Below are 27,983 nucleotides of genomic sequence, written 5' to 3'. Positions count from 1 at the left end.
TTCTTGATTGAATTATTTCTTTTCAGTTACCTGCTTGATTTACGTAAGAAAGTAAGATATGTAATTTATAATATAGTGATTTATTTATCACTTAATTATTAACTCTCTCGAGTTAATTCCAGCTTGTTTCTTGTATCTTGGATACATCATGTGTAAACACACATGCTTCCCTTATATTTTATCTATGTTTATTTATCTCAACAAGCAATATCAGTTCGTCATCTGAAAAAAGGACGATATTAAGGCTCTAATCAATGACAAATTTTTATATAAACATTTAATTTTATTATTAAGTTTGCCAGCTTTTAAAAACCTAGACATGGCTTAACTGTGCTAGTTTATTGGAACTATATGCATTTGCAGGCGTGTTTACTCAATTTAGGTTTTTGAACCCTCTTCAAATAGAAGGACATGGTGAGCAGGGGTTGAAGCGTAAGATTTACAATCTATTTTTGGGCATGTACTATCAATAAATTTAACATGTTTCCATATACATGAATACCATCTTGCTCCACTTTGTGGACAAATTATTTTTAGTGTTTGCCGTGCTTGTTTGAAATTATGATTCTTAGTTTAGGGAATTAAATTTATTTTGACCTTCACAACACAAAAATAATTCGAAAGCTCATTTTTCTTCCAATGCCCACCTGGAGAATGACCTTTCGTCATAAAGGCACTTGAAGGGCATATTTCTTGGCCACTCTTTCAGGGGCATCATATTAGCTGGGCCAACGTTGATTCCACAGTAAGGGCGGATAGTACAGAGAAGGAAAGAACAGCTGTGCCTTGCCCGGTATTCATACCTAGTACCTTTCTGATGCAAGACCAGTCCCCTGACCCCTACAAAGGCCGGTCGGCTTGAAATATTGTATTAAAAGCCACAGTTTTCCCAAGTTTTCTCGGGGAAAATCTCGTAACTTTTCTTTTTCCTTGCCTAAAGGCGAGTATTTTTCAAGAACTTAGTAATCTGTTAATGCCTTCCAACTTTTACTCGTTCCAATTCATTTTGGAAAAAAATTAATGAAATACAATTGTAAAGATAATTTCACTAAATTTTAGAGTCTTGGCCAGGTCTTCATTTTAATAACTTAAACACGCATGGATGACTAGTTTTTTTATCTGTAGAAGAAATCGAAATCATTTTACCAAAATATAAAAATTTAAAAATTAAAGTGATATATATAAATTTTATTAACACTATGAATATGAAAACAGATATAAAATATAATAGAGACTACGTAGTTATTAATAGCTCTGGTCGTTGGTACCTAAAATACATGAGAATGCATGTCTGCTAACGACCTTTTAAGTTTTCAAAAATATTCAATTATGTTTTTTTTCACATTTCACTATATATGTGTGTATCTCTTTAAAGTATAACACAATAGACACGAATATATCTCAGCCCAATACTTTTTTTAAGAATTAAATTCTGGAGCTGCCAATTTATATTAAATAAATGACTTGGTGTTAAGAAAATTATTGCGCCTCGCCCACTGCAATAAAATCAATTATGCGTCGATTACTACTACTTAACATGTGCTAACTTTTCCTGGTTTTCCAGAAGATTTATTTTTTGCAATTAGTCTTGCAACCAATTTTTTATTTTTGTTTTATTCAAACTCGATTCTTGTTTTATTAAATGTGACTCAAAATCATTTTGACTAACGTTAAGTTTAAATAATCCATAGATACATATTAAAGATCTATGATCATCATTTCATCCTTCTGTGAGTAAGCCAAATATAAATAAGAATTCCTCGTGCAATATCAATCCATCTTTGATTTTACTACCACAAGGAAAATGCTTCTTTGAAGAGTGGAAATTGGAAGACTTATTAAATGTTTTTTTTCCTTGCAATGTCTCAAACGCCCAGTTCTTTTACAACGAATGAACGCACACTATAATATTTTGCGCGCTTTATATCAAATAATGCAGCTAATCATAAAATAATTATTTTACCAGTTTTTAGCTTTTTTAATAATTCGACCCTAGTCGGATTATTCTATTAGTAAAGCGGGTTCCCAATTTTTTCGACCATGGAACCCAAAGTAATCGACATTCTTTTGGCGGAATTTAATGAATACATTTCATTTACAATTGTGAATATATGAATCTAACATCGAGTATAAATTATTTTGATAATATTTAATGAATGATTGGAATTTTTTCATCGCATCGTCTGATCAGTATTAGTCTTCAAACTTGGTTTAATGTCTGAAAGTTGAATTTAAGTCTGGAAAGCTACATTTAGTCTAGTACATAATTTGATTTTAGTGCACGCGTAAATGGAAAATAAAAAAATTAAATATGATTTTCGTTGAAATAAGAACAAACATTAACGAATATTAATTTTGCCAATGGTTATCAGCAAAACATATTTCTTCATTGATGTTTCTATTTAATGAGAGGTACTCCTGCAATTTCTCAAAAATTAATTGATTATTCATTTGTATACTTGAAAATACATTTTTTTTAAGCTTTTTTTTCAAATTCCTTCTGTAGATATTTGCACATTAAGGTCTTTGCGTATTTTAACGAATTAATTTTGTAACAGAAATGTGAATTGTTGTTTTTTTTTAAACTATTAGGGTAATTATTTTACAAACATTATTAAATTTCTAACTTCTTAAAATCCTTAATTATAATATTTTTGCTTTTTATCTTTGTATTAATCAATTCTTACATTGTTATTACAACTATATATATATATATATATATATATATATATATATATATATATATATATATATATATATATATATATATATATCTTTTACTAGGAAAACCATGTGTCAAATTTAATTAGTTCGTGCAGTATGTTTTGTTACTTTTGTTACTTTACTATTCCTTTGTTTCGTTTTAGACAATGTTTTATGTCCCAGTTTTATTCACAAACTGCTTAAGATAATATAATAATAAGCTGTTAACATTAATTTTGTATTTTGGTGTTAAAGTAAGACCATGTTCATCGAATCCTTGCCAAAATGGAGGAACATGTATAGAATACTACATCTCGTTTGACTGCATCTGCCCATCTCAATATACAGGAAAAAATTGTAGTAAAAAATTGAAAGGTAAGAGATTTCAGATTTACATTCTTTAAATTGTTCATTTTCAAAATGATTAAGTAAGAATTTTTCTGTTTTTTTTTTTTTAAATACACTGTTAAATCAATGATTCACAATATTTAAACATTGAAATTCTGATCTTTCTCGAAAGCAGAAACAACCACTCCAGGATGTTTTTACTTCAAAAAGAAGTCATAATTCTTTATGAAAGTTTTACGAGCAATGTAATTACAGATTTTTGCTTGTTTTTGAAAATCAAGCAAAAATCTGTAATTTTTTATCGACTTGATCATTTTTAATTTTTTTATATTGGAGTAGTTTGGGAAAAATGGATATCGGGCAAGTGTGAACTCCTAAATAATTTTGCCTTTCTCATAGAAAATTTAATAGTTCAAGGTTATTTCTTTATCTGTGAAATATAAATATGTTTTAAGGAGTTAATCAAAAGAAAACAACGCCACAAAACTTTAATTTGCCATATTATCAGTACATCTATGAAGTTATACTTGTTTCTATGCAGTTTTTTTGTTTTTCAGAGCTACGCTCTTAAAAAAATTCAGTTTTTGGTGTATTCGGGGTCTGAAAATCATGGTTAAACAACAGAACCCTAATTTTTTTTACTGAATAATAAAGTTCACTATTAAGACAAGATATTTGATCCTACAGTTTACTAGGTTATTGATGCTTTTAGCAGATATAATAATGTAAACATTAAAAATTTCCTAAATCTGCATTTTTTTATATTTTCTAAAAACAGCATCGTCGCTCTGAAAATCTAGTTGTACTATCTTGTAAGCTAAAATAAACAGATTAAATAAGAAAATTATCTTTATATTTAATTTTATTTAAATTTATCTTTATATTTATCTGTTTTGAAAAGTTTAAGCTTTTCTTGCAAGAAAGATTGTTAGATTTCCAAACCAACAAAAGGAAGTTGTACTCAATACGTTTCACCTCTGAGAAACAACAGAACAGCAGAACGATAGAGATAGAGTCTTGGATATAATTTTGAACTGATATACAGGAGGAGATGAAAAGATTTTGTCCTAAGGATTAACAAAAAAAAATAAGTATAACATTTTAATTTTAAGAAAGAAAAAAAAAGAGCTTTTAACTTGGTAAAATACAAAATTTCAGCAGTAAAATACTAATTTTGATAATAATTGTAGAAGAAACGGTAGTTAATGTTGCCGATATTATGATATCCTCATTCATTAATGTGTTTTCAGAATCATTGAATCAGATTTCCATTTTATTTCCTAACCTGTGTTATTCTGAAGAAGTAGCTGATATCTGAAACAGCGATATGAAAGTGAAGAGATGCAAAAACATTTTAATAGTGCTGGAAGATGATTATTGGAAAAAGAATAAAGAAATCTTGTTTCAAAAAAAAAATTACCCTGCTTCATAAAAATGCTGGAGTTTTTAGACTACCTTAATTTGATTTTAAAACCAGTCACTAAAATACAAGATTATATGAGCAAATAAAAATTGGCAGAGTGCTCACTGTTTTATTGTTCATTTTTAATAGTACTTTATATAAATACTTCATTATTAAAACCACGATTTCCTTATTTATCTTTCTAATCTTGCTACCTCTCTGTGTTATTTATTTCTACATTTATTTACATATTTTAATTACAGATGAACTCGTATAAAATCACTTTATTTTAACTCATTTTTAACGGGAAGATCATTATTGGCTCAAAAAGATGGAGGAGTGTGACTTCTAACATAGCATTTATGTGCATCTTTAGTAAAGCTAGTCATCTGGTCATTTTGAGCAAAGATACTGTTTTGAGAAAATCTAAAGGAAAAAATTGCAGATTCTGCATTCTTTGTAAGTCTTAAGGACTGTAACTTCTTTATAACCCTAACTTTAGCAGACCATTATTCAGAAAAGCAGTAGATAAACTAATAATCTAGCAAAACTGAACATTGGGGTGTTGTTTCTTTCTTTGAATAAACCCTATTACTTATAATTCAGTTTTACTGAAATGCCCTTCAACTTTTAAATTTTCTACAGAAAAGGAATGACTTTCTTAGGAGCTTAAACTTACATAATGTTCATTTTTCCCAATCAACTTCAATATTAAAAAATTCAGGCCAATGAAACCTATTCCGTTGTTTCGTTTTTGACAATGTTTGGTGTCCCAGTTTTATTCACAAAATATTTAAGAGGTTATATTAAGCTCTTAATATTAATTTTGTATTTTGGTGTTAAAGCAGGACCATGTTCATCGAATCCTTGCCAAAATGGAGGAATATGTACAGAAAACCACAATTCGTTTAACTGCAGTTGCCCATCTCAATACACAGGAAATAATTGCGAGTTGAAAGGTAAGAGATTTCAGATTTACATTCTTTAAATTGTTTATTTTCAAAATTATTAAGTAAGAATTTTTTTTTTAAATACGCTGTTAAATCAATGATTCACAATATTTGGACATTGAAATTCTGATCGTAGTCGAAATCAAAAATAACCACTCCTGGATGATTTTACTTCGAGAAGAGGTCATAATTCTTTCTGAAAATCTTACAAGCTTAGTTTTGAAAATCAAACAAGTATCTGAAATTTTAATAGTTGTAATTTCTGTGAAATAGTTGTAATTTTTATATAGGAAAAGTGGATATCGTGCATGTGTGGACTCCTAAACAATTCAGTCATTCTCAAATTTAATAGTTCGAGTTCATTTCTTTAAATGTGAAATATAAGTATGTTTAAGGAGTCAATCTAAAGAGAGCAACACAACAGAATTTTAATTTGACATATTATCAGTATATTGATGAAATTATACAAGTTCCCTTGCAGTATTGTTGCTTTTCAGAGATACGCTCTTAAGAAAAATTCAGTTTTGGTGTTTTCAGGCCCTGAAAATCATGGTTAATCAACAGCACCCTAATTTCTTTTACTGAATAATAAAGTTCACTATAAGGACAAGCTCTGTGATCCTTCAATTTACTAGGTTATTGGTGCTTTTAGAAGATATAATCATTTAAACATTCAAAATTTCCAAAATCTGCTCATTTTCTTATATTTTCCAAAAACAGCATCGTTGTTCTGAAAATCCAATTATACTATCCTGTAAGCTAGAATAAACACATTAATAAGAAATCTATCTTTAACTTCAATATATAAAACTTAAACTCAGTGACTGGCACAGTATAGCTATTCCAGGCTTCTGGATCATATATATATATATATATATATATATATATATATATATATATATATATATATATATATATATATATATATATATATATATATATATATATATATATATATATATATATATATATATATATATATATATACATATATATATATATATATATATATATATATATATATATATATATATATATATATATATATATATATATATATATATATATATATATATATATATATATATATATATATATATATACAAACAGCAAGACAGCAGCAGGAATAAGTCGTGGAGGATGAAATTCGAACGGATATATAGGAGGAGGTGAAAGGATTTGATTTTCTCCTAAGGATTAACAAATAAAATTAAGTATAATATTCTAGTTTATGAGAAAGGAAAAAGAGAGCTTTAATACAGCAAGAGAGCTTTAAAAGAGAGCTAAATTACAACATTTCATAAGGAAAATACTAATTTTGATAATAATTGTAGAATAAACAGAAGTAAATATCACCGATATTATTATAGCCTCTATTGAATCAGTATTGCCATTTTATTTGCTAACCTGTGTTATTCTGAGGAAGTAGGTGGTATCTGAAACAGCGATATGAAAGTGAAGAGATGCGAAAACAATTTATTAGTTTTGGAAAATAGTTATTGGAAAAAGAATAAAGAAGTCCTGTTTGAAAAAAAATTACCCTGCTCCATAAAATTGGTGGATTTTTCAGACTTCCTAAATTTGATTTTAAAGCCTGTAACTAAATTACAGGAATATATGAGCAAATTATAATTGACAGAGTGCTCACTATCTTATTATTCATTTTTTAGCAGTACTTTCTATAAATACTACATTATGAAAACCCTGATTTCCCTATTTTTCTTTCTAATCTTGCTATCTCTCTGTGTTATTTCTTTTCTACATTTAAATCTTTTAATTACAGATGAACTCGTATAAAATCACTGTATTTTAACTCATTTTTAACGGGAGGATCATTATTGGCACAAAAAGGTGGAGGAGTGTGACTTCTCACATCTTTGAATTTTTAGTAAGATGGTAAAGCTAGTCATCTGTTCATTTTGAGCAAAGATACTGTTTTGAAAAAAGCTAAATGAAAAAAATGCGGATTCCGCTTTCTTTGTAAGTTTTAATGACTGTAACTTCTGATTAACCCTAACTTTAGCAGACCATTATTCCGAAAAGCAACAGTGCTCCATGGAAACGATTGCATGTCTATAACCTGGCAGCGATAAACTAATAATCTAGGAAAACTGATTTTGGGGAGTTGCTGTTTTCTTTGAAAGTGGTTTTGCTTGAAGTGTCCCTTTAAACATACTTATAATTTAGTTTTACCGAAATGACCTTGAACTTTTAAATTTTTTACAGAAAAGAAAAACTTTTTTAGGAGCTCAAACTTACACAATGTTAATTTTTCCTAATCAACTTCAATATAAAAAAAAATCAAGCTAAAGAAAAAACTATCACACTATGTATGAAGTTCATAGTAATGATTTTTAAAAGGTTCTACGCATATCAAATTATTCATATGCAGCGCGTTTTAAAAAAAAGTATTCTAGTGTTAGGCATGTTTATGTTTTACGTATTATTTCTTTTTATTCATTTCAACTTTTTTAGTACCACTACATATGCATGATTTAAAAGTTTATATGCAATGCTACTTGATTAAGTTCTTCTGTGCTGAGGCTTTTAGAATGTTGGGAAAGTTAACAAAAGTTCGGAATGTTTAGTTTTAAATGTCCGCCATTTTATGAAATAATTTGTAAAAAGTAAGGTAGATGGCAGGCCTGCATTTAAGCACCAGTATTTCGTTTATACAACATGTTCTTTTACCAAATAAATCAAAATTGGTAATTTAATTATCTCGTTGTTTACATTTATCTTGGATAAGCAACATGTTTGAATAAAACGAAAAAAGTAAATAATATAAAAATCTGTGTTATATTGCGGAAAAAATGTATTTCTCATAATTCTAAACCCATTTGGTAGCTAAAGGATGCTGCTTAGTATTATCCCAAATTGCTGCGCCTTCATTCTTGATACCATTTTTCTCATTATTGCGAAAAGTGAGTTAGGCTGGTAAACTGCTAAACAACCCATCATCCTGCTGATGATCTCACTCTTAGTTATATGAAATTTTATATTTTATAATCGTCGTTAAACATCCCAAGTTTTGAGCTTTCAACCTACTACCTAAATTTTTGCTCAAACCTGAAAATGGATGAATAAAAGGTCAGAACTGTGTGTTTTATGGTTAAAATATTCCCAACCAAAAGTTGTAATAAGGTTTCGCACTGCTGTTGAAAAAAAATGGTCTCATCCGACAACAGAACGCCAGATGTGAATAAAACAGGCCACTTTGTAATAGTGGGGTCAATCAATTTATACAGTTTGTGACCATAATAGGCTACTTTGATAGTTCCAATCACGAAAAATCCAGCTACAAAATTTCTCGGTAACATGGTTAATGTCACATAGGCCGTTCAAAGTTTCTTCCGTATGCAGAGCTCTGTTTTTCTTTGGAGGGACTTTAGAACCTTTTAATGTGATGTGACTAGATATCTCAACGCATTCGGGAACTGTGAGACGAAATGAAACCACGTCTTATCTTTAATATCCCATTATATTTTGCCCTTCATGCACATTATTGTCCAAAGTCGCAAGGGGGAAACGTATTTTCGAAAATAGAGCAAAAAGAAAAAGAACCCTGAAAAAATGCTTTTATGCATCTTAATTGTAGTGTATTGAATGCATAAATGTAAAATCAAATAACGTAGGAAAGTATATAAAATTTTAACAATGTCGAAACCGAAACAATCCCTAAGTTTAGTACAATGAAATATATACCAATCATTTATACCATTCAAACATATGTAAACAAATTGTCAAGGTTTTAAAAACAAAAGGTTTCAAAACTAGCTTACAATTTGAATCTCATTTATTTTACTTATGATAAAAAAAAAACTTTTGCGATAAAAAAAAATTGATAAATTTATCAAGTTAGAAAAAACAATGCGTATCTTGCAGTCAATTTATAAAATATGACAGTCATAATGCTTAATAAGTGTACAGTTTGCCTCAAATTGAGCAGAAAAGTAGAAAATAGTTAATATTTTACACATTACCAAGGTATTATATAGAATGATTCATGTTGTCTAAAGCGATAAAGTTTGAAACGATGAATATATGTATATTCCACATTTCCTTGGTATCTCTTAGAATAACTAATGAAAAACCAGCCAATATTCTAGACAATGACTAAACAATGCTGTACATTGTGGTTCACTTAAATAAAGCCATCTTGATTTCGTGCTATAATTAGATCCAAAAAAGAAAGAAAAACAAACGTGAACCAATACCAAGGGAACAATAGTATCAATATTGTGCCAGTTATTAATAATGTTAGCCTTCCCCTCTGTAACAGTCCAGTACGAATTTCACGTTTTTTTGGAGATTACAGTAATGGAAAGGACGGTTATCATAACAAGGACCCTGTTATCTAAAAAACCCCTTTGTGAAATGAAATTTTCAACGCAAATTAAGGTAGTAAACTGCTGTAAATATGGCTCGGGCCACCGGTTCTCTTTACACCTACAGCCAGCCCCCTGGCCAAATTATTTGACGCACTATAAGATTCTATGCAAAATCTTAATTATCAGATGATACTCTACAGCTTTATTGTCTTTGCGTGATTGAAACCGGCTGGCACTAGTTTACGTTCGTGTATCAAGTGGTTAAATTAGACAATATGTAACATAAATTCGACGATAGGATAAATTAGACGACATGTTATATAAATATAGAATATTTATAATATCAAGTATTATATTAGTATATTATAATAATTAAACCAAACTATTAGACGCACTGTAGTTTTTTAACAATGACACGTTTTGCACGAGTTTATATGCAATACTTTTATATTTTAACATATATGTAGTGGGTTTTTATACAAGAGATTTTTTATAGACTTCCTATTTACATTTATTTTTAATGTATTACATTACAATGTTAACCAATTGATACACGAACGTAAACAAGTGCGAATCGGTTTCTGCCGCGTAAAAACATTGAAACTGTTTAGTATCAGCTGATAATTAAGATTTTGGATAGAATCTTATAGTGCGTCTAATAATTCGACCAGGGACTGCAGAGCTGAAGCCTTCGGACAAAATTAATGAGCTTTCACCTCGCTGCATAAGAGAGTAGGAATCCTCTTTTTTCTTTCTTCATGTCAGTTGCACCAAAATAAATAAATAAATTATCTGGTTCATCCAAATTATTTTCTTCCTCGTTCCTGTCCTTAAAAATAGCTTTCAACTTAGAGTACTGATTTATTCTTTAATGTCGTTTGCATGATTAGTAAAATGACGCAGAAGATATCAGATAAAAAGAGAAAATCTTCCTTAAAGGACATGAAGGTGAAACCATAGAGTTAACTCTATGGGTGAAAGAGTGCTAGAGGTGCTTTTATGTCGTGGGAATATTTAAACTAAGGTTGTCAACTAACCGTCCGCAAAACCCGATATTCTAACAAGTTAATACTTCAATCTTCGCTGAAAAGTTTCTCAGTGGCGGTTCTTAGATGACAGAGTGCTTGTCATTCATAAAGGGCCTGGTCTTTCCCATAATATTAATTCCAAAAGAAAATATTAACAATTCTACATATTAAAAAAAGGGCAGTTAAAGTCTGTGACAGAAATTGAGGCTACCATTACCGAAAACCAACATGTAACTATCCTCTAGGTTTTGATAAATGATAAGCAACATCGCCTATTTCATGTCATGTATACATGTGGCGGGTATTCGGGCTATAATCAGAATTGGCTTTATTTTAATCGGAAACTTTTCCCTCCAATTTTACTGATCCGATTTTTTTCCAATCCAGTTGTTACAGAGAAAAGGTAAATCCTTATGAGTTTGAGTTCGGATATTGGCCTACTTAATATGCCTGTCTGATTCATATTGGATTTGTTTGCATCCATTTATGGCACAAAATCAAAATCAAAATCTCGAATAAATCTCAGATTTCCCACTTTCCTAAAAACATCAGTCAGGTTTTATTTTAAATAATTATCAAGAAAAAAATTTGTATTATCCTATTTAAATATTTGATTTGTTATAAAGCCACTGATTATAATGAAAATAAATACATTCCTTCTAACGCTTTTTGTTCTTATAGTCTTCAATCCATGTAAGCCTAATCCATGTCAAAATGGCGGAACCTGCGATACGATTGGAAATACTTTTAAATGTCAATGCAAAGAAGGTTTTGGTGGAGACCATTGCGATATAAGGCAGTAAAATTATTAACGCATTTTATCCTGTAAAAATATTAATGCATATATTCCTACATATTCATTATTTCGTATTTTTACGACATTCATTTAAAATTTCGCCATCATAATCAGACTTTCGGACACAAAAACAATTGTTTATGAGTACTTTGTTTATAGTATTATTGTTTAATCTAGTATAATCGTTATTACTATTGTATCGTATTGTATTATCTAGTATAATTTTTTATAAGTATACACCGCTGCAAAATTTTTACGATAATGTTGGTTTTTTTATTGGATATATTATGACAAATATCGATTTGGAATATCATACGATTCTCATAACTATTTAAAGTATTAATTATAGTATATTTTCCCTTTTATTTGCTACTATGACCAAAATTATTTTAAATTTAGTTACTTAATTGATTAATCATAACAAAACTAATCCCATCTTTTTTCTGATCCTAATTTGTATTTTAGAAAAAATTTTACTACGTTTAAACGAACTTCTTCCGTTTTAAGGAAAATAATTTTTCGATACAAGTGGTAGAAAATTTTACAACTTTCAATTTTATTTTTGCTTTTTTAAATTTGATTTACAATAATTTTAATGACCGCTACTTGTTACAATAATTTTAATGACCGTTACTAATTTTAATGACCGCTAAAATTTAAACAAATATGTAAGATCTGAAAATCAAAAAAAAAAAAAAAAAAAAAAAAAAAAAAAGAATAAAATCCTCCTAAAATCAAAACCCAAATAGGTTGCTACATTTCAGTAGCAGATTTTTACCCAAATTTGCTTATACATTTAAAGTAGTGGAGTCATAAATAATTTCCGACACAATTTAATTGTTCGACACCGGTGAAAATATACAACTAATGAATTCACGATAGTAGATAGAACTAGAAGAGAGTTAATCTTAATCTCAACTGTTAGAGATACCTATAGATAAAAGGGGACCGAATATGCTATAACTCTTTGTCACGAGAGACCACTTTCTTAGTAAAAAAAGACACTAAACACTACCTAAAATCATGTCAAACACATCAAATGGTTTAGTAAAGCATGTTGTTGGCTTTAGTGTGAGAATAAGTTATGTTTGAAAAAAATTCCCTTTGCTACGTTTTTAAATGCCTTATAAGGTAATCAAACAGGTTTTCATAATTTCAATTCTGCTGTCCTCGTTGTTGATATATCGATATCTGTTTTCATTTCTTTTTGCCACAATATTACTCTTGATGCAAAATGAATTATAAAAATATAAGTTTATCAGTTTATTATGAATTTTATTTTTTACAAGGATTCTAAAAATATGCATTAGAAACGAAGATTATGAAATGCCCTTGAATGAACTTACTTATCAGACTGAATTATATATATTTTTTAAAATCTATTATAATTAATGATGAAGTATTTGTTGTATTCCGCTTACTACAAGTAGGAAGTATATTTTTTTAAATAAAATATGTATTTCTGAAGAGTAACCATACTATTATATTTCACTATATTATTGAATTCTACGACTAGACGGAATCGGCAAATTTTGCTAGAACAAAGCTTATTAAATATAAAAAATAACGCTTTTAATAATTTCAATAATTAGAGTATTTCATTCATATTAATCTTAACTTGTGTAATTGTTTTCTTCTGATTTATACCTTAAGTGATTTGTGTTTTTATGCAAATAAAATTTTTAATCTAGCAGAAACTGAGCCACCATATTCCACAGACATTTTTGAAAACACAAATTAGACAAAATTAGCGTCTCTTTCAAGTCAGTTGCTCTGTTGAAGACTGTTGAAACTGAAAAGCGAAATTGATCATCATCTTAATAACCACAGTTTTACATTAATAATGATTATAGTCGGTGTATTTATTTTCAGTTTGTTTAGTGCTATTTGTATTTTTATTTTTAAGAAAAAAATCTTATATTGTAAGAACTAAGCTACGAAATTTCACCGATAATTTTGAAACTGGAAGAGGCATCTATCTATCTATCTATCTATCTATCTATCTATCTATCTATCTATCTATATATATATATATATATATATATATATATAGCTCTTAAATAAATCGTACATGCATGCTGCAGTGTATAAGAAATGGAGGACGAATGAAACATAACAAAAGCAAATCCATTCATTTTTTTTAAACTTTTAATAAATTACCTTCCAACATTCCTAAAATGCAGGAACTGGATTAATCTAGTTCTCATAGCTCATAAATGCCGTTTTTCGTTGGTAGTAGTTAAGACGTTTTTCAATTAATATATTGCTAATCTATTAAAAATAATTAAATAAAAGATCGACAAATTATTATGTCTGTGATCAGCTGTTCCGTAATGCTAAAACATACTTACTAAGAATCTACATCCGAAAAGATGTTTTCAAGGTCATCCTGTATTTTTCTAAATATAATTTAAAAATATGCAGACAATGTTAAAACATTACACATATTTCTAATTATATAAGCACGTAATAAGTTAACTTAGAACTTTAGGATGAAAAGTATTTCTTCAATATAAAAATATCTTGATTTTACATGGTTCTGTGTAAATTAAGTTGGGTAAAAAATTATATTCTTACCAAGCACATCGCAAAATTTTTACATCAAATCTATCTTTAGTAGACATTCTCTAATAAGTAAAGAGAAATAATAATCTCCAAATATCTTAAAATAACACTTCATAACTAATAAACAAAAACAATTCTCAACAAAATAAAGGCGAAATCAAATATAATACTTATAAGATGCTGATAAGAACTTGGTAGCATGAGCATTTCTATATCTGATCTTGAATTTACTGTTAAAAATCATATGTAGTAATGAAAAAAAGTTCTTTTAATCCTAAAACATTAAAATTTTATTACACTATCTTTGCTATCACTGGAGAAAGTATTTTCTGAAACTACGACAGAGCTATTATAGAATTTTTATGAAAACTGTATCAATTATCGTTGCCCGAGTAGTACGTATTGCCAAAATTAATTGTCACCAGCCCGATACGATTTTTTACGGTTTCCCTAAACGAGCTTTCCGTTGACCTTATTCCATTATTTTTGTTTTTTAGCACAAAGTTTATTTTTATTTTAATTAATACAGATTAACAATAAAAAATAATCCTTCCTTCCTTCCTCAATGGCACGACAGCCCCGGGTGGGCCCTGGCCTTCTCAATCAACTTCCTCCAGGCCTGTCTCTGCCTGGCAGTTGTCTTCCAGTTTGAGACTTTTAAGACTGAAAAGTCTCTTTCCACGCAGTCGGCCCATCTCAGCTTTGGTCGACCTCTGGGCCTTGATCCGATGGGCTGAGCCGAAAAGATTATGTTTGTCGGACGCTCTCTGTTCATCCGAACGATGTGACCAGCCCATTTAATTCTTTGAATTTTTACGTACTTGACAACTTCAGGCTCATAAAAAATAATCATTGCTGTAAATAACAGTATGTAGATTTTCTACGGTTCTCTAAAACGAATAAATATATTTTCCACTTTTGCTTTTTTAGTATATAATCTATTTTTTTATTTCAATTAATGCATATTAACAAGGTTAATTAAGCATCATTGTTTTCAATGATAGGATGACAATTTTTTTATAAGTTTCTCTTAACGAAACAATACTTTTACTGCTTTGCTGTTTCTAACATAACTTGTTTCTTTTGTTTCAATATTGTTTACTCCGGTTCAGAAGTAATAGTTACATATGCCTCTATACTGATAAATGTAATAATTTTGCAGGAACTGATCAGCCGTATTCCACCGATAGTTCAGAATCCACAGATTGGACAGATCCTACTTTTAGTACAGGTAGAAGGACTTAATTAAACAAAAAAATAAAATTATTCGCAATTCAAAGAAATAAAATATAGCTATTTATAATGATTCCTTTTGGTATTTTGTTTTCTTCAGTTCAGTTGCGATAGTTATGTATACTTCTATAGTGATGATATTTATAATTTTGCAGAAACTGAGCAGCCGTATTCCACCGATAGTTCAGAATCCACAGATTGGACAGATCCTACTTTTAGTACAGGTAGAAAGACTTAAATAAATAAATAAATAAAATTATTCGCAATTCAAAGTAGTAAAATATAGCTATTTATAATGGTTCCTTTTGGTATTTTGTTTTCTTCAGTTCAGTTGCGATAGTTATGTATACTTCTATAGTGATGATATTTATAATTTTGCAGAAACTGAGCAGCCGTATTCCACCGATAGTTCAGAATCCACAGATTGGACAGATCCTACTTTTAGTACAGGTAGAAAGACTTAAATAAAAAAAATAATAAAATTATTCGCAATTCAAAGTAATAAAATATAGCTATTTATAATGATTCCTTTTGGTATTTTGTTTTCTTCAGTTCAGTTGCGATAGTTATGTATACTTCTATAGTGATGATATTTATAATTTTGCAGAAACTGAGCAGCCGTATTCCACCGATAGTTCAGAATCCACAGATTGGACAGATCCTACTTTTAGTACAGGTAGAAAGACTTAAATAAAAAAAATAATAAAATTATTCGCAATTCAAAGTAATAAAATATAGCTATTTATAATGATTCCTTTTGGTATTTTGTTTTCTTCAGTTCAGTTGCGATAGTTATGTATACTCCTATAGTGATGATATTTATAATTTTGCAGAAACTGAGCAGCCGTATTCCACCGATAGTTCAGAATCCACAGATTGGACAGATCCTACTTTTAGTACAGGTAGAAAGACTTAAATAAAAAAAATAATAAAATTATTCGCAATTCAAAGTAGTAAAATATAGCTATTTATAATGGTTCCTTTTGGTATTTTGTTTTCTTCAGTTCAGTTGCGATAGTTATGTATACTCCTATAGTGATGATATTTATAATTTTGCAGAAACTGAGCAGCCGTATTCCACCGATAGTTCAGAATCCACAGATTGGACAGATCCTACTTTTAGTACAGGTAGAAAGACTGAAATAAAAAAAATAATAAAATTATTCGCAATTCAAAGTAATAAAATATAGCTATTTATAATGATTCCTTTTGGTATTTTGTTTTCTTCAGTTCAGTTGCGATAGTTATGTATACTCCTATAGTGATGATATTTATAATTTTGCAGAAACTGAGCAGCCGTATTCCACCGATAGTTCAGAATCCACAGATTGGACAGATCCTACTTTTAGTACAGGTAGAAAGACTTAAATAAAAAAAATAATAAAATTATTCGCAATTCAAAGTAATAAAATATAGCTATTTATAATGATTCCTTTTGGTATTTTGTTTTCTTCAGTTCAGTTGCGATAGTTATGTATACTCCTATAGTGATGATATTTATAATTTTGCAGAAACTGAGCAGCCGTATTCCACCGATAGTTCAGAATCCACAGATTGGACAGATCCTACTTTTAGTACAGGTAGAAAGACTTAAATAAAAAAAATAATAAAATTATTCGCAATTCAAAGTAATAAAATATAGCTATTTATAATGATTCCTTTTGGTATTTTGTTTTCTTCAGTTCAGTTGCGATAGTTATGTATACTCCTATAGTGATGATATTTATAATTTTGCAGAAACTGAGCAGCCGTATTCCACCGATAGTTCAGAATCCACAGATTGGACAGATCCTACTTTTAGTACAGGTAGAAAGACTTAAATAAATAAATAAATAAAATTATTCGCAATTCAAAGTAGTAAAATATAGCTATTTATAATGGTTCCTTTTGGTATTTTGTTTTCTTCAGTTCAGTTGCGATAGTTATGTATACTTCTATAGTGATGATATTTATAATTTTGCAGAAACTGAGCAGCCGTATTCCACCGATAGTTCAGAATCCACAGATTGGACAGATCCTACTTTTAGTACAGGTAGAAAGACTTAAATAAAAAAAATAATAAAATTATTCGCAATTCAAAGTAATAAAATATAGCTATTTATAATGATTCCTTTTGGTATTTTGTTTTCTTCAGTTCAGTTGCGATAGTTATGTATACTCCTATAGTGATGATATTTATAATTTTGCAGAAACTGAGCAGCCGTATTCCACCGATAGTTCAGAATCCACAGATTGGACAGATCCTACTTTTAGTACAGGTAGAAAGACTTAAATAAAAAAAATAATAAAATTATTCGCAATTCAAAGTAATAAAATATAGCTATTTATAATGATTCCTTTTGGTATTTTGTTTTCTTCAGTTCAGTTGCGATAGTTATGTATACTCCTATAGTGATGATATTTATAATTTTGCAGAAACTGAGCAGCCGTATTCCACCGATAGTTCAGAATCCACAGATTGGACAGATCCTACTTTTAGTACAGGTAGAAAGACTTAAATAAAAAAAATAATAAAATTATTCGCAATTCAAAGTAATAAAATATAGCTATTTATAATGATTCCTTTTGGTATTTTGTTTTCTTCAGTTCAGTTGCGATAGTTATGTATACTCCTATAGTGATGATACTTATAATTTTGCAGAAACTGAGCAGCCGTATTCCACCGATAGTTCAGAATCCACAGATTGGACAGATCCTACTTTTAGTACAGGTAGAAAGACTTAAATAAAAAAAATAATAAAATTATTCGCAATTCAAAGTAATAAAATATAGCTATTTATAATGATTCCTTTTGGTATTTTGTTTTCTTCAGTTCAGTTGCGATAGTTATGTATACTCCTATAGTGATGATATTTATAATTTTGCAGAAACTGAGCAGCCGTATTCCACCGATAGTTCAGAATCCACAGATTGGACAGATCCTACTTTTAGTACAGGTAGAAAGACTTAAATAAAAAAAATAATAAAATTATTCGCAATTCAAAGTAATAAAATATAGCTATTTATAATGATTCCTTTTGGTATTTTGTTTTCTTCAGTTCAGTTGCGATAGTTATGTATACTCCTATAGTGATGATATTTATAATTTTGCAGAAACTGAGCAGCCGTATTCCACCGATAGTTCAGAATCCACAGATTGGACAGATCCTACTTTTAGTACAGGTAGAAAGACTTAAATAAAAAAAATAATAAAATTATTCGCAATTCAAAGTAATAAAATATAGCTATTTATAATGATTCCTTTTGGTATTTTGTTTTCTTCAGTTCAGTTGCGATAGTTATGTATACTTCTATAGTGATGATATTTATAATTTTGCAGAAACTGAGCAGCCGTATTCCACCGATAGTTCAGAATCCACAGATTGGACAGATCCTACTTTTAGTACAGGTAGAAAGACTTAAATAAATAAATAAATAAAATTATTCGCAATTCAAAGTAGTAAAATATAGCTATTTATAATGATTCCTTTTGGTATTTTGTTTTCATCAGTTCAGTTGCGATAGTTATGTATACTCCTATAGTGATGATATTTATAATTTTGCAGAAACTGAGCAGCCGTATTCCACCGATAGTTCAGAATCCACAGATTGGACAGATCCTACTTTTAGTACAGGTAGAAAGACTTAAATAAATAAAAATTAAAATTATTCGCAATTCAAAGTAATAAAATATAGCTATTTATAATGATTCCTTTTGGTATTTTGTTTTCTTCAGTTCAGTTGCGATAGTTATGTATACTCCTATAGTGATGATATTTATAATTTTGCAGAAACTGAGCAGCCGTATTCCACCGATAGTTCAGAATCCACAGATTGGACAGATCCTACTTTTAGTACAGGTAGAGGGACTTAATTAAATAAAAAAATAAAATTATACCCCTTACACCCTTAAAACAGCGGGGACGATGCGAATTACCAATTACAAACAATAGTAATTTCTCATTACCTGACATATTCGCTGCAAGCAGAACAGTTATTCTTTGTTTGGACCGAGTATTTCCTTTGCATGTTTCATCTTTAAAAACTAAAGATCTATCAGGTAAAAGTTTATAAAAATGTGCAGTTTCATCTGCATTAAATATATCGTCCTCACTGTAGTTTTCCGTAATTTTTTTTAAAGTTTCTTCCTTGAATATACGCACGGTATCTTTGTTTACTGAAGAGCTTTCCCCGCATATTTTTTTGAACACTATTTCATGCCGATGCTTAAAGTTCTGAAGCTATTCATCGGAAGCTTTGAAGGATTCATTGGGATAGAGTTTTTCAAAAAAAAACTCTTGCCTTTTCTTTTAAAGCGTTTCCATCCAGAGGAATGTTCTTGCTGCGCATGCCTTTCATCCAGTCTAAAAGGACTTTCTCAAGAAGAGGGAATTTTCCATCTCTGAGTCGCATTCTTTCTGGTGCAGCGTTTAAAATGGATTCTCTGTTCTTCACTATTGTGAACAGAGTGCTCTTAGGTATTCCAAATTTTTTAGCGATTTCAGTTTTAGGCATGAGTTTCTCGTCGATACACTCGAAAATTTTTATTTTCACATCAATAGATAAAGCACAAAGTTTAGCTACTAAAGGTGGCATTTTTATCAAATGACAAATCAGCGTGTTGAAATGCAAGCTTGCAAAATTAAGAACAGCACACTTTAATCAAATGCAAAAACCTTTTCCAGCTAAAAACAAAATGAAACGGAAAAGTAGAGGCAAAGTAAAGGAAAAGAGGTGGGGATGTCGGTAATGGGAGGGGGGGGGGCAAGAGTAAACAAACTCACCCGATTCGACAGCTCGTACTCAATGCTCGATGACGTTTGTTATCTACACACCCCCATACTAGCCAACTGAAATCGCTTTGTATTGACGCCGCGTGAGACCTTCGGATTCTGTGCTTGTTCAAGGTCAACCATTCAACCCCACTTTCCAATAGAAAGTTAGAAAAGAGTGGTGTTCAAATTCAGAGAGGGTCGTTATATTCAGAGTTGAATTTTTTTACGGTCGTTAAAGCAAGAGTAAAATAACGTTATCTAGCTATTTATAATTATTCCTTTTTGTATTTTGTTTTCTTCAGTTCAGTTGCGATAGTTATGTATACTTCTATAGTGATGATATTTATAATTTTGCAGAAACTGAGCAGCCGTATTCCACCGATAGTTCAGAATCCACAGATTGGACAGATCCTACTTTTAGTACAGGTAGAAAGACTTAAATAAATAAAAGTTAAAATTATTCGCAATTCAAAGTAATAAAATATAGCTATTTATAATGATTCCTTTTGGTATTTTGTTTTCTTCAGTTCAGTTGCGATAGTTATGTATACTTCTATAGTGGTGATATTTATAATTTTGCAGAAACTAGGCAGCCGTATTCCACCGATAGTTCAGAATCCACAGATTGGACAGATCCTACTTTTAGTTCAGGTAGAAAGACTTAAATAAATAAAAAAAATAAAATTATTCGTAATTCAAAGTATTAAAATATAGCTATTTATAATGATTCCTTTTGGTATTTTGTTTTCTTCAGTTCAGTTGCGATAGTTATGTATACTTCTATAGTGATGATATTTATAATTTTGCAGAAACTGAGCAGCCTTATTCCACCGATAGTTCAGAATCCACAGATTGGACAGATCCTACTTTTAGTACAGGTAGAAGGACTTAATTAAATAAAAAAATAAAATTATTCGCAATTCAAAGTAATAAAATATAGCTATTTATAATGATTCCTTTTGGTATTTTGCTTTCTTCAGTTCAGTTGCGATAGTTATGTATACTTCTATAGTGATGCTATTTATAATTTTGCAGAAACTGAGCAGCCTTATTCCACTGATAGTTCAGAATCCACAGATTGGACAGATCCTACTTTTAGTACAGGTAGAAGGACTTAATTAAAAAAAAATAAAATTTTTCGCAATTCAAAGTAATAAAATATAGCTATTTATAATGATTCCTTTTGGTATTTTGTTTTCTTCAGTTCAGTTGCGATAGTTATGTATACTTCTATAGTGATGATATTTATAATTTTGCAGAAAGTGAGCAGCCATATACCACCGACATTTCATCAACCACAGATTGGACAGATCTTACTTTAATCACAGGTAGTAGATTTTATAAAATAAAGAAATAAAATTGTTCGTAATTCAAATAATAATTATAGCTATTTTTAATTATTTTTTTGTGTTTTGTTTTCTTCAGTTCAGTTGCGATAGTTATGTTTACTTCTATAGTGATAAAATTTATAATTTTGCAGAAACTGAGCAGCCATATACCACCGACATTTCATCAACCACAGACTGGATAGATCCTACTTTTAGCACAGGTAAAAGGACTTAATGAAATTAAAATAAATTTGTTTGTAATTCAAAGTAATTAATTATAGCTATCTATATTATATAAAACGCTAATACGTTACGTATGTATGTATCAATAAAACCGATGATATTTTTTTTTCTCGCGCTGGCAACAGTTTTCATTTTTAATTGATTGGATTCGGCGCGCAAGAGCACGTAGTGAGCATCATATGGCTAATCCATGTTATATAAAACGCTAATACGTTTTAATTGATAGGCTTCGGCGCGCAAGAGCACGTAGTGAGCATCATATGTCTATCTATCTCCGATTATCACCGAGAAAAAAACGGTTGGATGGTTATGAGTATTGAAATAGTTCCTTTTCATTGGCAGAAATGAGAAGTGTTATGCTATTGCTATTTTATTTTGAATCTATATTATTTAAAACGCTAATACGTACGTATATATCAATAAAACCGATGATATTTCTCTTCTCGCGCTGGCAACAGTTTTCATTTTTAATCGATAGGCTTCGGCTCGCAAGAGCACGTAGTGAGAATCATATGTCTAATCGGGTGAATTCTCATCGAATTATCAAAAAATTTCTCACAAAATTGTCTTCATCGAAGCCGAAGCTTTACATCCGGCGTTCAGTACTATTTCATATTGTTTTACAACACATTATTTTAGCCCTCTGGTGGGAAAGACTTTAAAACAAAACTTACAACAGTTACTTTTCTCAACAACTGAAATTTAGAATAGTGTGATTAAGAAAAATATGTGAACTAATTGGAATTTCAAATTAATATTGAAATGCACAGGTTTAAAATTTTCTACAGTGAAAAGTTTTCGGAACTTCAGTGTTCAAAAAAGTATACAAAAGCTAGACGTTAAGAACGTATCCAATGAGCGAGTAAAGCGAGCATCGGATTGCGAAGCAATCCGAAATGAACTGCGAAAGCAGTTCCGAGGGTTGGCGAGCGCCAGCGAGCAGGGGGCGAAGCCTCCTAGTATATAATTATTCTTTTTTGTGTTTTGCTTTCTTCACTTCAGCTGCGATAGTTATGTATGCTTCTATAGTGATAAAATTTTTAATTTTTCAAAAACTGAGCAGCCATATACCACCGACATTTTATCAACCACAGACTGGATAGATCCTACTTTTAGCACAGGTAAAAGGACTTAATGAAAATAAAAATAAATTTGTTTGTAATTCAAAGTATTTAATTATAGCTATATATAATTATTCTTTTTTGTGTTTTGCTCTCTTCACTTGAGCTGCGATAGTTATGTATGCTTCTATAGTGATAAAATTTTTAATTTTTCAGAAACTGAGCAGCCATATACCACCGACATTTTATCAACCACAGATTGGACTGATCCTACTTTAAGTACAGGTAGAAAGACTTGATGAAATTAAAAAATAAAATTGTTCGTTATTCAAAATAATGATTATAGCTATTTATAATTATTTTTTTGTGTTTTGTTTTCTTCAGTTCAGTTGCGATAGATATGTATACTTCTATAGCGATAAAATTTTTAATTTTTCAGAAACTGAGCAGCCATATTCCACCGACATTTCATCAACCACAGATTGGACAGATCCTACTTTTAGCACAGGTAGAAAGACTTACTGAAATTAAAAATAAAATTTTTAATAATTCAACAAATTTTCATACTTGTATTCATAATGATTCGTTTTTGTGTTTTTTTTATTTAGTTCAATAGCGTTAGTTACATATGTTTCTATAATGATAAAATTAATAATTCTGCTGGAACTGAGTAGCTAGCTTCCACCGATAGTTCAGGAATCTCCGATTGTACTAAAGCTATTTGTAGTACAGGTAGAAAGTCTTATGGAAGCACATTTTTGTGATTGACTTTCAGCATAAGAGTGGCTACCTTACTTGTCATATTTGAATCCAATATTTGTTTTTTATTTGGTTTTCCTGAAACTTTCTTTAAAACCTTTTGTTTTTTCAAAAAGAAATTTTTTTTTGTGAGAATAGGGCATAAAATGCCAGGTAATATATTTATTTGGATATATTGAGCTTCTGCCTTTAACAGAAAATTTTATGCTATATTTACACCACCTATTTAATACCTAATGTAGCCTCTTTGAAATTATGTGTGTATGTTACATATATTATTTTTTCTATGATTTTTAGAGTGTTCATTGTTACATATAAAAAAACTTTACAATAATTGTGTATGCTTTTGTAATTTTTTGCCATCATGTAAATAATATAACCGACACTCTTTTCCTACTCCTAAACATGAAGCTCTTTGTCTTGGAAAAGAACTCCTATGACTACAGAGTCTGGAGTCATTTGTAGCTACGCGAGAAAAAAAATGCATTTAATTTTACACTACTTTCGCCATTCGAGATGTTAGCCATACCTATCGAGCTGTCGAGAGTAGCCATAGCTACTGAGAGTATTCCAGGCAACTGGAATGGGGAGTCTCTTAATTAGATAGAAAAAGGGTTACTTTAAAAATTACTTTTTTTAACATCATTTTGTACATTAAGTGAAAAACTGAGTTCAGCACTTTTTTGCATTATTTCAGCTATCGTTTGTGACTGTGGCAAACATTCAATTGCATGCTATTTAGATAATGAAGGAAAGAAGATGTGTATATGCGACGTTGGGTATTCTCAGTTGTTCCATACATGTATTGGTAAGTTTCTTAAATTTCTATTCAGTTTAAATACGCATTTCGTAAATTTCAAGGCTGAACAAATATTGGGTAGTCTTCATTTGCTCTCAAATATGTAACTCTCTACATGTTACTTTGTTTATGTCAATAATCGTTTGATTTTATGAAATGTAGTTTCTCAGTTTGACATCTCTTTCACTTTAGAATGCTATAGATAACATAATTAAATGTTTTTCTTTTAATGTTTTTCTATAAGAAAAAAAATACAATGAATCGCTGAATTTTTAGATTTTTTTGTATTCTTTTATACTTTAAGTGAAGAGAGCTTTCTTTTTTTTTAAAGCAAAAAGGTAACGACTGTTCCTTAAGCTAACAACAGAGACATATACGTCTTGTTAATTTGAATAAAAAGCAGATCTTGGTTAAAGAACACTTGGATGGAGAATTTGGGCAAACTACTTATCATAGGGAACTATTTTATGGAAATAATTTGCCTTAGCATTATACACGAAGAAAACCCCGAAAATCTCATCTAGTCCGGCAAGAGGAATCTTATAAAAAAATGCATGCGGTTATAATGGAATCGCATACTTTATTTTTAGAAGGTTCTTACACCAAGGAAATTTTGAAACACTTTTACTAGAACTTTTTAAAGGCATTTAGAATTGCGAGTGATTAAAATGAAAGTTATTGCTCATTCATGCATGTAATGGAACAATATTTTCAAAGATATTAGAAACTCCCACGTAATTGTGTTGACTGTGTGAAAATTCAACGAGAATCAAATCCAGTTCAAGTATATTCATCATCTCCTTGGAAACATATTTGTTTTACCATTTTTCAAACATTATTTTTTCGCAACAGTTTATGGCTCATTCTAAATGGCTTGAAGCTTATACTATTAAAACTATTACTACTTATGCCTATATCGATTGTGCAAGAGACGGACTTCCCAGATTTGATCTTCCAATTACCCTAGCCAGTGTAAGCAGTCTACAGTTAGTTACTGAAAAATATTAACAATTCTTAAGATGAAATGGAATTCAGCACAATACTTGCGCTTTATAGAAATCATCAAGTAATAGCCAGGCAGAAAGAAATATTACTATCTTTTTCTGTTACTATCAAAATAAAATTAAAAAAATCTCGGTTTTCTATTAAACTTTATTGAAAGCATTGAGCCTTCAAAGATAGAGCCTTAAGCGAAAGACAGAGATAGAGCCTTCGACTTAGAAGGTTGGAAATGCCGAGGACAATGTTTTACGTTTGTTTTCTAAGAATCTGAACGTTTTCAAGTATTGAATATCAATACTAGGTTATTTTTTAACACTCACTTTAACGACAAATTATTTTTCACTATTTTTATAGAGAGATCAAGTTTGGAATTTGAATACTTGATAACTTTTACAATTTTTGCCAATGATATTTCATAGTTGCAATTGAAAAGTAGAGTAAATGCAAATAAATAGCAATTTTTTTAAAACTTTTTCAGACTTTTACATTTACAAAGAAGAATTTTCAGGTTTCTTGTTTACTTTTATCTTCTCTTCATGTTGAAATAATTAATCTTCTTGAATTTACGCAAAATTTCTTTAATCAATCCTGTAACATATTTCACGTAATGGTGAGAAAAACTACTGACTATTTTACACTTAATGTTGATGTAGTTATTCAGTTAAAGGAATCAGCCGTTTATTAAAATCGAAACCATCGAATAACGATGAGGTCATCAGAGTAGTTTAATTGAAGAAATTTTGAAGAATAGTTTCATTCCTCTATTAATTTTTGAGGAGTTTGATTCAAAATACAAGAGTAAAATTAAAAGGAAAGATTATATGCTTGTATATATTCACCACTTTTTAACGCATAAATATTCTAACATACATAACTCAAACCATTTTTACACATTATTTCTAATTATTTTAACACTATATGTAATGTAAAAAAAGTATTTTAAAAGCAAAAGCTCGAAACAATTATTGAACTTAAATTTTATTCATTTTTTTCCGCAATTTTACGGCTTGTTCAAAAATTCGTGGCACTTTCATGCCTGACATGAAAAGGATCTCACTTTTAAGATTTATTTTACTTTGAGTGGGAAAAAATTGCTTGCAATCAGCTGTAGCCAGTGGCAGTTGTTAGAGCAATAGAAATTATTTTGTTTTTCAAACCAGGATCCATGAAAGAATTTTCTCTACCATCATCTCATTACACACGGATGTATTCATTCGGTTCATAACATTTTGTTCCTTTCCTTTTGCTCCGGTTGCTTCGTTTCAATTACAATTTCAGCCTCGACCCGATTCAGTCCCGTTACTAATTCCATTTTTTTATTTTGATGTTTGAATTCCATCCCATTTCTTATTGTTTTTATAACTTTTTTTCTGTCTAATAAATTATTTTCCTATTACTTCCGGTGATAGAAAAGCAAGATTTTTAAATTGTTACTAAGCATTTAAAAACTATTACTTGTGATATTAAAGGTACAAATTATTAAGAATATTTATGGAGGAATTATTCAAAATGTTCCAGTAAGTTAGAGTGAGACTTCTTTTAAGTTCCAATAAAAACTATCTTTTTTTTTGCATTCCCTTGTTTATGTAATTATGAAAATTATTCTGTGTCAAAGCATTATGATTGTAAAGTTTGGTAAATCAATAACTGAATAATTTATTTCTTTACCAGAAAGTATTGAAGCATAACGAAGTCTTTCTATACTGTCTACCGTGACACTTTCGGTCAGGATACTTTTTCAGAAAATATGTTTGTATATCAGAACTGGTAAAATAGAAATAAAGATCATAAGAAAAAGTTTTGCACAGTTGGCAATTCATGCAAATAAATAAATATATATATATATATATATATATATATATATATATATATATATATATATATATATATATATATATATATATATATATATATATATATATATATATATATATATATATATATATATATATATATATATATATATATATATAAATATATATAAAATTATAAATAAACATACAAATTTTTATTTGCAAAGCAACTTTGCAACAACAATTTAAGTATGAATTTGAATATATATATATTAATAAAAAGATTTGTCATTAAACTTTTATATATATATTTCAAATGAATTTCTTCATAATTCACGAAAATTTTTTTTGATTGTTCATCTCCTTCGTAGTTTCAATTTCTAAAGCATAAAAATACTTGTATGTAAAAAGGTAACAAGAAAAAAAAGTTTCGTAGCAATTTTTAAGTTGTGTATATTTATTTGTAAATTTAAGAACCGTCTTAGAGTTACGCTGTTTGTCCATTCTCTTTACTATCCCTTCTCCGTTATCATGGCTTCAGCAAGTCTTGTTTTGTTTTTTTCCCACGCCCGAATATTTCAATTACTCATTGAAATGTAGTTCCGTGGGGAAAAACGTAAGATTTTCCCAAACCATGATTACGGAGAAGTTGGAAGTATAGAACGAAGAACATTGTGTCGCTTTAAGACGTTTATTCTACCGTGCAATATAAAATTGAACGTAAGCTACAAAAATATCAATATTGGATTTTTTTTTTTTATGTTTTGAATTTTTATATGATAACCTACTATTTGCAATTTTCTTTTTCAAAAACCAAATTTTGGAATTCTATTTTAGCGTTAGAAATAGAAAGAAAATCGCTGCCATGCCGCTTTTTCTCGAAATCTA

The 27,983-nt window shown here is 29.5% G+C and overlaps 1 protein-coding gene across 1 annotated transcript in view; it reads left to right on the top strand.

Moving 5' to 3' along the window:
• The window catches only part of LOC107438357 (uncharacterized), a 63,801-nt gene that overhangs the window by 24,216 nt on the left and 11,602 nt on the right, over positions 1 to 27,983 (top strand). The window contains exons 5-34 of the mRNA XM_087162606.1: positions 2,959 to 3,078; positions 5,299 to 5,412; positions 11,444 to 11,561; positions 15,236 to 15,354; positions 15,512 to 15,580; positions 15,738 to 15,806; positions 15,964 to 16,032; positions 16,190 to 16,258; positions 16,416 to 16,484; positions 16,642 to 16,710; positions 16,868 to 16,936; positions 17,094 to 17,162; positions 17,320 to 17,388; positions 17,546 to 17,614; positions 17,772 to 17,840; positions 17,998 to 18,066; positions 18,224 to 18,292; positions 18,450 to 18,518; positions 18,676 to 18,744; positions 18,902 to 18,970; positions 19,127 to 19,195; positions 20,468 to 20,536; positions 20,693 to 20,761; positions 20,920 to 20,988; positions 21,146 to 21,214; positions 21,370 to 21,438; positions 21,591 to 21,659; positions 22,959 to 23,027; positions 23,182 to 23,250; positions 24,199 to 24,309. Coding sequence (XP_087018732.1) covers positions 2,959 to 3,078; positions 5,299 to 5,412; positions 11,444 to 11,561; positions 15,236 to 15,354; positions 15,512 to 15,580; positions 15,738 to 15,806; positions 15,964 to 16,032; positions 16,190 to 16,258; positions 16,416 to 16,484; positions 16,642 to 16,710; positions 16,868 to 16,936; positions 17,094 to 17,162; positions 17,320 to 17,388; positions 17,546 to 17,614; positions 17,772 to 17,840; positions 17,998 to 18,066; positions 18,224 to 18,292; positions 18,450 to 18,518; positions 18,676 to 18,744; positions 18,902 to 18,970; positions 19,127 to 19,195; positions 20,468 to 20,536; positions 20,693 to 20,761; positions 20,920 to 20,988; positions 21,146 to 21,214; positions 21,370 to 21,438; positions 21,591 to 21,659; positions 22,959 to 23,027; positions 23,182 to 23,250; positions 24,199 to 24,309 — 2,307 coding nt within the window. The remainder of the gene's footprint in view (positions 1 to 2,958; positions 3,079 to 5,298; positions 5,413 to 11,443; positions 11,562 to 15,235; positions 15,355 to 15,511; positions 15,581 to 15,737; positions 15,807 to 15,963; positions 16,033 to 16,189; positions 16,259 to 16,415; positions 16,485 to 16,641; positions 16,711 to 16,867; positions 16,937 to 17,093; positions 17,163 to 17,319; positions 17,389 to 17,545; positions 17,615 to 17,771; positions 17,841 to 17,997; positions 18,067 to 18,223; positions 18,293 to 18,449; positions 18,519 to 18,675; positions 18,745 to 18,901; positions 18,971 to 19,126; positions 19,196 to 20,467; positions 20,537 to 20,692; positions 20,762 to 20,919; positions 20,989 to 21,145; positions 21,215 to 21,369; positions 21,439 to 21,590; positions 21,660 to 22,958; positions 23,028 to 23,181; positions 23,251 to 24,198; positions 24,310 to 27,983) is intronic.

This window comes from Parasteatoda tepidariorum, chromosome 5, assembly GCF_982258835.1.
Source record: "Parasteatoda tepidariorum strain Cologne lab strain chromosome 5, Ptep-v5.0, whole genome shotgun sequence".
NCBI lineage: Eukaryota > Metazoa > Arthropoda > Arachnida > Araneae > Theridiidae > Parasteatoda > Parasteatoda tepidariorum.
Note: the sequence above shows the minus strand (reverse complement) of the source record. Positions and strands in the feature narration are given on the sequence as shown.